The sequence below is a fragment of the Hyperolius riggenbachi genome, chromosome 3 (assembly GCF_040937935.1).
Source record: "Hyperolius riggenbachi isolate aHypRig1 chromosome 3, aHypRig1.pri, whole genome shotgun sequence".
NCBI lineage: Eukaryota > Metazoa > Chordata > Amphibia > Anura > Hyperoliidae > Hyperolius > Hyperolius riggenbachi.
Genome location: NC_090648.1, coordinates 6612108 through 6625762, shown reverse-complemented (window position 1 = coordinate 6625762; position 13655 = coordinate 6612108). Strand labels below are relative to the sequence as shown.

At 48.7% G+C, this 13655-nt stretch overlaps 1 protein-coding gene across 1 annotated transcript; it reads left to right on the top strand.

The window, feature by feature from the left end:
• The first annotated feature begins 11359 nt into the window (after nucleotides 1-11359).
• Nucleotides 11360-12838, top strand: LOC137560937 (E3 ubiquitin/ISG15 ligase TRIM25-like). The gene has a single exon (XM_068272126.1). The coding sequence runs from the start codon at nucleotides 11360-11362 to the stop codon at nucleotides 12836-12838; it is 1479 nt and encodes a 492-aa protein (XP_068128227.1).
• The last annotated feature ends 817 nt before the right edge of the window (nucleotides 12839-13655 follow it).

The following is a 13655-nucleotide window of genomic DNA, read 5'->3' as shown; positions in this document are numbered from 1 at the left end:
AACACCTTGTAGGTGAGATAGGACAGAGAGAAATGGCCAGCCTGGCTTAAGCTGATGGAAAGGCTGCAATGGCTGAGATAATCATTCATTAGGACTGTGGTGAGTGGTGAAGAGGAAGGTAGCACACGTCTCACCACATCGGGTTCCACTTCTGTCATCCAAGAACAGAAAGCTGAGGCTGCAGCTGGCACTAGAGCCCGCTAGATGGCCAAGCATGATCTCATAGGAAATCAGCCCCAACTTAGTTTCCTGAACTTTCCACAGAATCACCTTTGAAATTTGCCATGTCTGGCTTAGGAAAATACTATAAAGTATATGGGACAGACCGGGAGTTGCCTGAGCAGGAAAAAAATCAGGTGGGAAACTTGGGAAACGCCCTCTGCTTGCCCAATAACTTTTACCCAGGTCTGCCTGGGGCACAATGCAGGAGGGGGGGGGGGGGAGCAGACACACAGTGATATAGCCACAGAGAGGGGGCCCAGACTTCTCCCTGCCTCACCTCGGGGATCCCTGTGACCAATGAGGAGTCTAATGTAGTGATGGGAAGTCCGGCTCTTTTCAATGAATCGATTCATTTGATTCAATTCATTAAAAAGAACCGGATCATGCACCGAATCAAAAACTCAAAACACATGTGTTTGCTGATTCTTAAGTGCAGCCTGTTTAAAATAATCCTGGGAGGCCTTTTCCACTGCTGCGTTCCAATTAAAAAAAAAAAAAAAATTCAAACACATGTCTGTGCAATTATGATGCGTTTGCGCTTCAATGTAAAGTATAGGAATGCATGAAAAACACTTTGCGCTTTGCGTTTTGTATTGATTTAACCACTAGTATCTATTTTCAAAAATCATTACAACACTTGCCAATCTGAAAAACGCAAACCCATAAAAGATGCACAAAAACGCGCATCAAAATTGGTAAAAAATAAAAACGCATAAAAACGCACAAAAAACACACATCAAAATTTGCGTTTTGCGTTTTGCAGCGGAAAAGGGCCCTGTGCAGCTGCAGTTCCTGTCTCATCTAGTGAACTGATTTGGTTCTGTGTGATGAGTCAGATCACTCAACTCACAGGAAAGAACCGGCTCAAATGAACCAATCACTTGTGAACCAGACATACCTGGTCTAATGAGAAAGTTTTGGGCTCTTGGGAGGGGGCACCTCTGCCTGACACTTGGGGTGTGTGCAGCCCATGTCAGGTGCAGCTCTGTGCCAGCAGCAGGGAAGTCCAGCTGTGCTTGCGTGGAAGGTTTGGGCCTATTTCCGCTAAGCCCGAATCCGAGCATTGCTGAAAGGACCACTATCACAAAAAATTATATCATCTCACTAATATTAAACACTAGCTGGACACTCCGCGTTGCCCGGGTATGTATTTGGCTAGTGTTGGCTCTGCCCACTTTTCCTAACCCTAACACACAATTACTTAATGACCAAGTATGTGAGCTTTGCGGTCTTTGGCATCAATAATATGCAATGAAATAAAATTAATCTGATTGGATGTGGCTCCACCCCTTTTCTGAATTTGAACCCCAATCACCCAAAGGCCAACTGTACCAGGTACAGGTGATTAACAGTGCAAGAGGCTTGTGCCATTAACAGTGCAAGAATGGCAGCAATTAAATATTCCCCTTACAAATCAATAGGTGGATTTTGATTGGCTTTTATAGGCTCCACCCACTTTTCTGAATATTAATCTCAGTCACCCAGTGACCAACTGTGCAAAGTTTGAGAACCCTACCATTAACAGTGTAAGAATGGCTGCAGTTTACATTTGCGCAATGAAATTTGTATTTTTCTCCACCCACTTATTCCTAACATTGTTCAGGTATGTATTTGGCTGGTGTTGGCTCGCCTACTATTTCTAACCCTAACACACAATTACTCAATAACCAAGTTTGTGAGCTTTGCGGTCTTTGGCATCAATAATTTGCATTGAGATTAAACAAATCTGATTGGCTGTTTGAGGCTCCACCCCTTTGTCTGAATTTGAACCCCAGTCACCCAATGATCAACTGTACCAGGTTTAAGGCTTGTGCCATTAACAGTGCAAGAATGGCAGCAATTACATATTCCCCTTGAAAATCAATAGGTGAATTTTGATTGGCTTTTGTAGGCTCCACCCACTTCTCTGAATATTAATCCCAGTCACCCAGTGACCAATTGTGCAAAGTGTGAGAACCCTGCCATTAACAGTGTAAGAATTACTGCAGTTTACATTTTCCAGTGAAATTTGTATTTGTCTCCGCCTACTGATGACCCAGCATTGCCCGCTTATGTGTCTTGCAGGTGCTGGCTGCGTCCACTTTTGTGAACAAAGCCTAAGTGCTGTTGCAAATTAAGAACATTGTCAGAATCCCCCATGAGGAGATAGACTAGTGCAAAATCATATTATTCCTGCTTAGGCCCCGTTTACCCTTAATCAGTTGGTGTGCGTTAATGCGCGTTGGTACACGTTATTACGCGTTTTTTCCATAGCAGTGCATTGTGAAAAGGATTTTATTTAAAACGCGTTAAGTGTGAAAGGTGCGATAGGAAAACATGGGCATTACTTTGAAAATCAGTTTTCTTTCAGTTATAACTGAGAGCAACTGATGAAGTGTAAAAGGGCCCTTACTGTTACAGAGGAGGATATTAATATATTAGCTGATGGTTCATCCACTTTCCCTAACCCTGATACACAATTACTCAATTACTCAATGACCAAGTTTGTGAGCTTTGCGGTCTTTGGCATCAATAACCTGCATTAAAATGAAACAAATCATATTGGCTGTTTGTGGCTCCACCCCCTTTTATAAATTTAAACCCCAGTCACCCAATGATCAACTGTACCAGGTTTGAGGCTTGTGCCATTAACAGTGCAAGAATGGCAGCAATGTAAATATTCCCCTTGAAAATCAATAGGTGAATTTTGATTGGCTTTTATAGACTCCACCCACTTTTCTGAATATTAATCCCAGTCACCCAGTAACCAACTGTGCAAAGTTTGAGAACCCTGCCATTAACAGTGTAAGAATGGCTGCAGTTTATATTTTCCCAGTGAAATTTGTATTTGTCTCCGCCCACTTATGACCCGGCATTTCCCTTTTATGTATTTTGCTGGCGTTGGCTGTGCCTACTTCTAACCCTAACACACAATTAATCAATTACCAAGTTTGTGATCTTTGCGGTGTTTGGCATCAATAATGTGCATTGAAATGAAACAAATGTAATTGGCTGTTTGTGGCTCCACCCCCTTTCTGAAATTGAACCCCAGTCACCCAATGATCAACTGTACCAGGTTTGAGGCTTGTGCCATTAACAGTGCAAGAATGGCAGCAATGTAAATATTCCCCTTGAAAATCAATAGGTTAATTTTGATTGGCTTTTATAGACTCCACCCACCTTTCTGAATATTAATCCCAGTCACCCAGCGACCAACTGTGCAAAGTGTGAGAACCCTGCCATTAACAGTGTAAGAATGGCTGCAGTTTACATTTTCCCAGTGAAATTTGTATTTGTCTCCGCCCCCTTTTTGGTTATGGGAATAAAAAGTATCCTATACTTTATTCCAGGTAATGTACTATGTGTGTGCCAAATTTCATTCAAATCCGTTCAGCCATATTTGCGTGATCGAGTAACAAACATCCAAACATCCGAACTTTCCCATTCATTATATTAGTAGGATAGGATGGGAAAGTTCGGATGTTTGGATGTTTGTTACTCGATCACGCAAATATGGCTGAACGGATTTGAATGAAATTTGGCACACACATAATACATTACCTGGAATAACATATAGGATACGTTTTATCGCCATAACCAAAAAGGGGGCGGAGACAAATACAAATTTCACTGGAAAATGTAAACTACAGCCATTCTTACACTGTTATTGGCAGGGTTCTCAAACTTTGCACAGTTGGTCGCTGGGTGACTGGGATTAATATTAAGAAAAGTGGGTGGAGTCTATAAAAGCCAATCACAATTCACCTATTGATTTTCAAGGGGGATATTTTATTGCTTCCATTCTTGCACTGTTAATGGCACAAACCTCAAACCTGGTACAGTTGGTCATTGGGTGATAGTGTTGATTGAACAGTGTTCACCACTGTTCGGGATTCGGCAAATTTTGTGGTGTTCGAGTTCACGGTGAACACCATCCAAACACCTCAGTGTCCATGATGGATGCTCGGCCACGTGGCTCGAACTTGTCCTTGACCGAACGTTCGGCTGAATGCGCGTCTCGCGCTGTGATTGGCCGAGCGGGTCACGTGTTCCGGTGCATAAATACCCGAACTTGCGTGATCGGCGCCATTTGCATTGGGGTTTAGCTTTGGGTAGGTAGGGAGTTTAGCGTAGTGTACTATCTGCCAGTGCCAGCCACAGGGCCCCAGCCTCCAGCCTCACTGCTGACAGCAGCACCCACAGAGCCTGTCTGCTAGCCAGGCCAGCCACAGGGCCCCAGCCTCACAGCTAACAGCAGCAGCCACAGGGCCTCACTGCTAGCCAGGCCAGCCACAGGGCCCCAGCCTCACCGCTGACAGCAGCAGCCACAGGGCCTCACTGCCAGCCAGGCCAGCTACAGGGCCCCAGCCTCACCGCTGACAGCAGCAGCCACAGGGCCTCTCTGCTAGCCAGGCCAGCCACAGGGCCCCAGCCTCACTGCTGACAGCAGCACCCACAGAGCCTCTCTGCTAGCCAGGCAAGACACAGGTCCCCAGCCTCACCGCTGACAACAGCAGCCACAGGGCCTCACTGCCAGCCAGGCCAGCCACAGGGCCCCAGCCTCCAGCCTCACGCTGACAGCAGCACCCACAGGGCCTCTCTGCTAGCCAGGCCAGCCACAGGGCCCCAGCCTCCAGCCTCACCGCTGACAGCAGCAGCCACAGGGCCTCACTGCCAGCCAGGCCAGCCACAGGGCCCCAGCCTCCAGCCTCACGCTGACAGCAGCACCCACAGGGCCTCTCTGCTAGCCAGGCCAGCCACAGGGCCCCAGCCTCACTGCTGACAGCAGCAGCCACAGGGCCTCACTGCTAGCCAGGCCAGCCACAGGGCCCCAGCCTCACCGCTGACAGCAGCACCCACAGAGCCTCACTGCTAGCCAGGCCAGACACAGGGCCCCAGCCTCACCGCTGACAGCAGCACCCACAGGGCCTCACTGCCAGCCAGGCCAGCCACAGGGCCCCAGCCTCACCGCTGACAGCAACACCCACAGGGCCTCACTGCTAGCCAGGCCAGCCACAGGGCCCCAGCCTCACTGCTGACAGCAGCAGCCACAGGGCCTCACTGCTAGCCAGGCCAGCCACAGAGCCCCAGCCTCACCGCTGACAGCAGCAGCCACAGGGCCTCACTGCTAGCCAGGCCAGCCACAGGGCCCCAGCCTCACCACTGACAGCAGCTGCAGCAGCCACAGGGCCTCACTGCCAGCCAGGCCAGCCACAGGGCCCCAGCCTCACCGCTGACAGCAGCACCCACAGGGCCTCACTGCCAGCCAGGCCAGCCACAGGGCCCCAGCCTCACCGCTGACAGCAGCACCCACAGGGCCTTACTGCCAGCCAGGCCAGCCACAGGGCCCCAGCCTCACCGCTGACAGCAGCAGCCACAGGGCCTCACTGCCAGCCAGGCCAGCCACAGGGCCCCAGCCTCACCGCTGACAGCAGCTGCAGCACCCACAGGGCCTCACTGCCAGCCAGGCCAGCCACAGGGCCCCAGCCTCACGCTGACAGCAGCACCTACAGGGCCTCACTGCCAGCCAGGCCAGCCACAGGGCCCCAGCCTCACCGCTGACAGCAGCACCCACAGGGCCTCACTGCCAGCCAGGCCAGCCACAGGGCCCCAGCCTCACCGCTGACAGCAGCACCCACAGGGCCTCACTGCCAGCCAGGCCAGTCACAGGGCCCCAGCCTCACCGCTGACAGCAGCTGCAGCACCCACAGGGCCTCACTGCCAGCCAGGCCAGCCACAGGGCCCCAGCCTCACGCTGACAGCAGCACCTACAGGGCCTCACTGCCAGCCAGGCCAGCCACAGGGCCCCAGCCTCACCGCTGACAGCAGCACCCACAGGGCCTCACTGCCAGCCAGGCCAGCCACAGGGCCCCAACCTCACCGCTGACAGCAGCACCCACAGGGCCTCACTGCCAGCCAGGCCAGTCACAGGGCCCCAGCCTCTCCACTGACAGCAGCTGCAGCACCCACAGGGCTGTTAAAAATCCACACGTATTTTCAGTGACTTTTGTAGCATATTGTTTATTAAAAAAAACACTTTCAGTGCCACCAAGTGGGATCACTTGCGTACCACCGATCCACACGTATATTCTGTGACTTTTGTTGCATATTGTTAATTAAAAAAGCACCTTCAGGGCAGCTAAGTGGGATCACTTGCGTACCACCAAGCCACACGTATTTTCAGTGACTTTTACCGCATATTGTTTATTAAAAAAACACTCACTTTCAGTGCCGCCAAGTGGGATCACTTGTGTCCCACCAGGTGCGCAGAGGTTGTTCTGATGAGCTGTACTCCATCGCACACATGTGAGCCCACCATGAGTTCCTCAGAGACCTCCGCTGTGAGCAGCACTCCCAACAACAGCAACAGCCAACGCCCCACGCAAGCTATAACATCCACCCCAGCAGCCAGTGGTCAGCAGCAGCCCTCCCCGGAGGAGACCGTTGTGTCCATCGGTCCGGCGCCAGAGCGATTAATGAGGGCTGCCATTGAGGAGATGATGGGGCCTGATGTGGAGGAGGAGGTCGGGCTCAGGCCAGCATCCCAAGTTAATGTTGAGGACGATGAGGGGTCTGTGTCTGGGGATGTTGGGGTGGCAGTGGTGGTGGGGGGGTCAGGAGAAGAGTTGTATGATGAGGATGATGATCGGGACCATCTGTATGTGCCTTAGACCCCGTAAAACATGTTGTATCGTGTGTTTAGGTACTAAAATCTGCATTCCCACTTCCCAGTACTGCCCGGGTCCACGGATCCATATAATTTTTGGGCAGCACTATCAAACTGTGGTACTATGAGTGAGTTGCCATGGTCCTTCTGTGCTGCCGCACTGACCGTCCACTTTGTCCAGTGCCAGCATAACATGGTCACGTGGTCGGCAAAATCACCCGAAGCCTGTAAAATGCCGTTGCCTGCAAGGTTCACCTCACCACTGACACCTGGACGAGTGCGTTTGGCCAGGGTCGATACATCTCCCTTACTGCGCACTGGGAGAACCTTGTGGAGTCTGGCAGCGACTCCTCACCCGCTACGGCACAGGTGTTGCCAACGCCGCAAATTGCCGGACCTGCTTCCCTGCGAGTCAATGACAACAGCGGCCTTTCTGGCTCCTTCTCCTCCACCGCCTCTGTAAGCTCTACCTCATCCGGCATCGCTAACCCAGCAACAGGAGCGTGGAAGCGGTGCAGCACAGCTGTTGCCATGCGTCATCAAGCCTTACGGCAGCTGATCTGCATTGGAGATAAGCAGCACACAGGTGCAGAAATTTGGAAGGCAATCAAGGAACAGACCCAGTTGTGGCTGCACCTGGAACCAGGCATGGTTGTGTGTGATAATGGGAGCAATCTCATTCACGCCTTACAGTTGGCAAAGCTGACACACATCCCTTGCCTGGCCCACGTTCTGAACCTAGTTGATCAGCGGTTCCTGAGGACATACCCAAACGTGGCGGATCTTCTGCTGAAGGTGCAGCGAGTGGCCAAACATTTCCGAAAGTCCAGTGCCGCTTCGGCCGCACTCACCAAGTTTCAGCAGCGCTTCAGTTACGCCTGCATTTTGTCGTCATGCCAGGCCTGGATTGTGTCACAAAGTGTGGCCTTGCTCTGCTGTAGTACCTCCTCTTCCATCCTGTTTGCTGGCTTAGCCAGCACACAGGATGGCAGAGCGGGCACAGGAGAGCAAGGCCACACTTTGAGACACAACCCAGGCCTTGTGTGAGGACAAATTGCATGCTTAAAGCAATGCACTTTGTCGCCATGCTTTGAAAAATATAATAACATTGAAATATTCCTGAAAATGGCACCGGCAACGCTAAGCCAGCCTGTCTTAGCGTTGCCGGTGCCATTTTCAGGAATATTTTAATTTTATTATATTTTTCAATGCATAGCGACAAAGTGCATTGCTTTCAGTATCCAATTTGGCCTCACGCAAGGCCTGGGTTGTGTCTCAAAGCGTGGCCTTCTCCTCCTGCACCTCCTCTTCCATCCTGTGTGCTGCGGGGTTAGCGTTGCCGGTCCCATTGGTAGTACTACGACAGCTTTCCAGGATCTCATTTGCCCCCCCCCCCCCCACACACACACACACACACTATTCCCAAGCCATTTTGCAGAAGTTTCCCTCATTTTTTATGTTTTTTCTAGCCTGCAAAGCAGAAATATTCGGGTCCCCATTGACTTGAATTGGGTTCGGAATTCAGCCCGAACATGCCGAATTTATCGGGGCGACGTTCGGCCAAACCGAACCCGAACGTTTTGGTGTTTGATCAACAGTGGATGACTGGGGTTAATATTCAGAAATGTGTGTGTGTGGGGGGGGGGGGGAGCCTACAAAAGCCAATCAAAATTCACCTATTGATTTTCAAGGGGAATATGTAATTGCTGCCATTCTTGCACTGTTAATGGCACAAGCCTCAAACCTGGTACAGTTGATCATTGGGTGACTGGGGTTCAATTTCAGAAAGGGGGTGGAGCCACAAACAGCCAATCTGATTTGTTTCATTTCAATGCAAATTATTGATGCCAAACACTGCAAAGCTCACAAACTTGGTCATTGAGTAATTGAGTGATTGTGTGTTAGGGTTAGGAAAAGTGGATGAGCCATCAGCTAGTATATTAATATCCTCCTCTGTAACAGTAAGGGCCCTTTTACACTTCATCAGTTGCTCTCAGTTATAACTGAAAGAAAACTGATTGTCAAAGTAAGTCCCATGTTTTCCTATCGCACCTTTCACACTTAACGCGTTTTAACTGAAATCTTTTTCACAATGCACTGCTATGGAAAAAACGCATAATAACGTGTACCAACGCGCATTAACGCACATTAACGCACACCAACTGATTAAGGGTAAGCGGGGCCTAAGCAGGAATAATATGATTTTGCAATAGTCTATCTCCTCATGGGGGATTCTGACAATGTTCTTAATTTGCAACAGCACTTAGGCTTTGTTCACATCTAAAATCGAAATCTCTGATGGCAGATTTTATTTGAGCGTTTTTCCCCCCCTCCCGTCACTCCACTGCACGCTACGATTTTGGGCAAAGTGAATTTGTAAGCTCTTTTGCAGAGCGATTCCGTTTTGTCACTTCCTGACTGACTCTTTGACCGGAATACAATCGCTGCAGAAAGTGATTTTGTGAGCATTTAGCGCTCTTCCTACACCTTCCATTAGAGCAAAATCACCCCAAAAATCTTACAGGCAGCGCTTTGCAGAGCGCAAACTGGACGAAACGCGCAGATATGAACCTTTACATAGGGAATCATTACACAAGCGTTTAGTGGGCGATTTTGAAAATCGACTGTGCTTGAGAAAAGACCAAAAACGCCCTGAGTGTGAACGAGCCCTTACTGAGCAGCAGCTGCTCAATTCAACTGCCAGAATTGTGTGTAAATGAGTAGACAGGCTGGCTGACATGTGTGTGTAGATCCTTTCCAGGGAGTGATTTAGTACAGAATAAGGGCGCGTTCACACTAGGGGCGTTTTCTGCCTTTTTTCAAGCACAGGCGATTTTTAAGATCGCCCACAAAACGCTTGTGTAATGATTCTCTATGAGAAGGTTCCTATCAGCGCAGTTCGTGCGTTCAGCAAACTGGTGCACTGGACCATTTTGGGGTGTTTTTGCTATAATGGAAGGTATGGGAAGAGCGCTAAACGCTCACACAACCGCTTTGTGCGACGATTGCGTTCACGTTTTTAAGAATAAATACATTGTATTTATTCTTTTCTGGGTCAAAGAGTTCACTTCATGACTTGCATCAGGGAGTGAATCTCAAAACCACTTAGGCAAAGCGCTTAAAAAAGCGGTTTTTCAAAAAACGCAGCGCACAGTGGAGCATTGGGAGAGGGAAAAAAAAGCTTGCGTTTGCATTATCGTTTCATTATCGTGAATGAGGCCTAAAGGAGGTACTGAGAATACCCCATGAGGAGATGGAATAGTTCAAAACCTGCCAAATTTTAAATGCCTACTGAAAGTGACTGTGACATAGTACAAAAGGTTATTTATATTGCTTTTAACTCTGGGGGAATTTTTTTTTTTTTTTTTACAAGTTTGTGAATTTAATTTTTTCTTATTTAATTTGTAGGTGAGATAAACGCGAGAAAGGATTTTGCCTTACCTGGAGCTTCTCCCAGCCCCCTGCAGTTTGCCAGCTCCCTCTATGTCTTACCGGTCCCTCCGGTGTAGCTGCTGTCAGCCCTGGTATAGTCCACAACAAGGGCCGCAAGAGCACATTCAGACTGGCCCGCAACCCAGATGAACACAGCGCATTGCATTGAAAATCAGGGCCGCTATCAGAATTATCTGGGCCCCATACTTGGCAAACCTACATGGCTCCCCTCACACCGAATAACAATCTGATAGGTAGATTTTGTGGGGGCGGAGCCACGGTATGTGGGGTGGAGTCAAAGCAACTTGCCTGTCGCCCATAACACTCTCCCCCCTGCATTGATACCTGTTCACCAATCACGCAGCAGGGAAGAGGGACCACACAATTGCCAGCAGAGGCTCGAGTGGCATTGCCACTGTTTGGGCCCCAGACCCTTCCTGGGCCCCATAATACTGTCCCTCTTGTACCCCCCTGATGGCTGCCCTGTTGAAAATACATTGAGGCTGGGTGCACACTTGTCAGTGCATGAAAGGTCGCGTTCTCTGTCATGTGTGTTTTTGTGTTTGTAGTGCGCTTTGCAGTTTTTTCCCGCATGTGCGTTTTGCGTGCGTTTTAATGCATTTGCGGTTTGCATATACAAAATACATATGATTATCTGGGCCAATAGAAACTTATGAGTAGAAAGCTGATGTCCTGAGAAATTTGGGGAAAGTGTTTTTTTCTTTCCTGCAGACAGATTCCAAATCTTTTAGGACTAAAAAAAAGAGGAATTATCTCATAGTCATTAGGAATCTGTGCAGTTTAGAATGCAGTTTGGTGGCATTCTCCAGGGAAACAGAAGAAGGCTTCACACTCATTGAGGACTTTTGTTTGGAACCAGAAATTCAGGGAAGTCCAACAGCCATTGAGCCTCTATTCTTCTGAGAACAAAGGTTCCCACAGGAAGAAACTTACTGATGAGAGTCACCTGGTCTCCTGAAAATTACTGAGTGACCAGTCTTCCCGGAGGACTACAAGACTACAGAAACTCAGTGTCCTTTCACTCTTCATCTCTCAGCCATGGCATCTGCTGATCTGAGGGAAGAGCTGGGCTGTCCCATCTGTCTGAACATTTATACGGATCCTGTGATGCTAAAATGTGGACACAACTTCTGCCATCTCTGCATCGATGGAGTGCTGGATTCACAGGAGGTGTCCGGGAGTTATTTCTGTCCTGAATGCAGAGAAACATTTATGGAGCGACCAGAATCGTGGAAGAACTTTCCCTTGGGGAACATCGCAAGACGTTTCCTGTCTACTCATCCTGATAATGAGAAGTCTGGGGTCTGCTGTACTTACTGTCTACACTCTCCTGTACCTGCTGCTAAGTCCTGTGTGATGTGTGAAGCTTCTCTGTGTGAAAGACACCTGATGGTCCACAGCAAGTCTCCTGAACATGTCCTGTGTGACCCCACCGCCACCGCCTCCCTGGAGAGCAGGAAATGCTCTGTCCATCAGAGGATCCTGGAGTATTACTGCACTGAGGACTCTGCCTGGATCTGTGTGTCGTGCAGGCTGGATGGAGACCATCGGGGCCATCAAGTGAAGGAACTGGATGTGAAATATGAAAAGGAGAAGAAGAAATCTAAACATGTTCTTCAGAAACTGATATCAGTGATAGGAAACACTCAGAAAAGAGTGCAGAGCCAGCAGGACCGCAGGAGAAAAGGACAAGAAAGGGGAGACATAGAAACCGAGAGAAGCCCTGCCCAGGTTAGAGAAAACCTAAGTGGAAAAGAAGAGCTAAAACATACAGATTATCCGGGTTCTACACCTTCTCCTACCGAGGACAAAGTTTCCTTCACTGAGGAACTATCCAAAACACAACGTCAACCCTCCCTCACCAAAGAGCTCAAACGCCTCTGGGCTCTGAAACTCCATATTGGGTCTGTACAGCAAACAGCAGACCAATCAGAGAAGACAGACCTCGTTCTGGATCTGAACACAGCTGGTAATAACCTGCATATATCTGAGGACAGGAAAACTGCCTCCATGTCAGATAAAATGCAGAACCGCCCAGAAACCCCAGAAAGGTTTCACTATTCTCAGGTGTTGAGCAGCCAGAGCTTCTCCTCAGGGCGGCATCACTGGGATGTGGAGGTTGGTGAGTCTCGTACCTGGAGGGTTGGGATGTGCTACCCCAGTATAGACAGGACTGGGCGATACTCAGGGATTGGTGATAATAAGCGATCCTGGTGTTTAGTGAGGGGGTGTGACCTGTATTCAGTGGTACACGACAGGAGATTGATTCTTCTTACTTCAGATATCTCCAGTAGCAGAATCAGGATATATCTGGATTATGAAGTGGGGCAGATCTCCTTCTATGCCCTGTGTGACCCCATCAGACACCTCCACACCTTCACCACGACTTTCACAGAGCCCCTACATGCCGCCATAGGGGTGTGGAAAGGTTATGTGAAGATCTCCGAGGTATATCGGAAAACGTCAACAATTTGCCCAGAAAATACCACAAAACGGGGAATATTATTTGGTTTGTAGGGATAGTTATTCAAATGTTATGCTTGTTTTATGCAAATATATCTCATAAGGAAATGGACGAATTAAATCCAATAACTGCTGGTTAATCGGTCCATCTCCATGCTGCATGAATTTACATTAAATCAGCATACATATTGCATCAACCCAGATTTATTAGCATCTGATTGGTGGTCTGTCCATTGAGATCAGGGAGTGGGTGGAGCCAGAGCAGTCTTGTTATGTATGCTAATCACGCTAGGGGCAATGCAAATTGCCAAAATTTCTGAAAATTTTGCTGAAATTTTTGATTTTGTGGATTCATGATTTGTAATTTTGCATTACTTTTATAATTAAGATGGAGGTCTTTGAATTCTGAATTCTGACTTCAATTAAAAATTCCTAAATTCTAATGTGAAAGTCAGAACTCTGTAAAATCCATGTGCTCCTCCTCCCTGGTCACATGTTCAGCTGTGTGCTCCTCCCTAGTCACATGTCCAGCTGTGTGCTCCTCCCTAGTCACATGTCCAGCTATGTGCTCCTCCCCCCTGGTCACATGTCCAGCTATGTGCTCCTCCTCCCTGGCCACATGTTCAGCTATGTGCTCCTCCCTAGTCATGTGTCCAGCTATGTGCTCCCCCCCCCTAGTCACATGTCCAGCTATGTGCTCCTCCCCCCTGGTCACATGTCTACCTGGGATCCACAGACGGCTGCACATGATCAGGGAAACAACCGATAGGAATCTAATAACGATTGATGAATGCCTGGTACACACATTCTTCTTGTGGTATGATTTGTAAAACTGTGGATAGGTAACCTCAAAAGCCTAGTACACACTTTC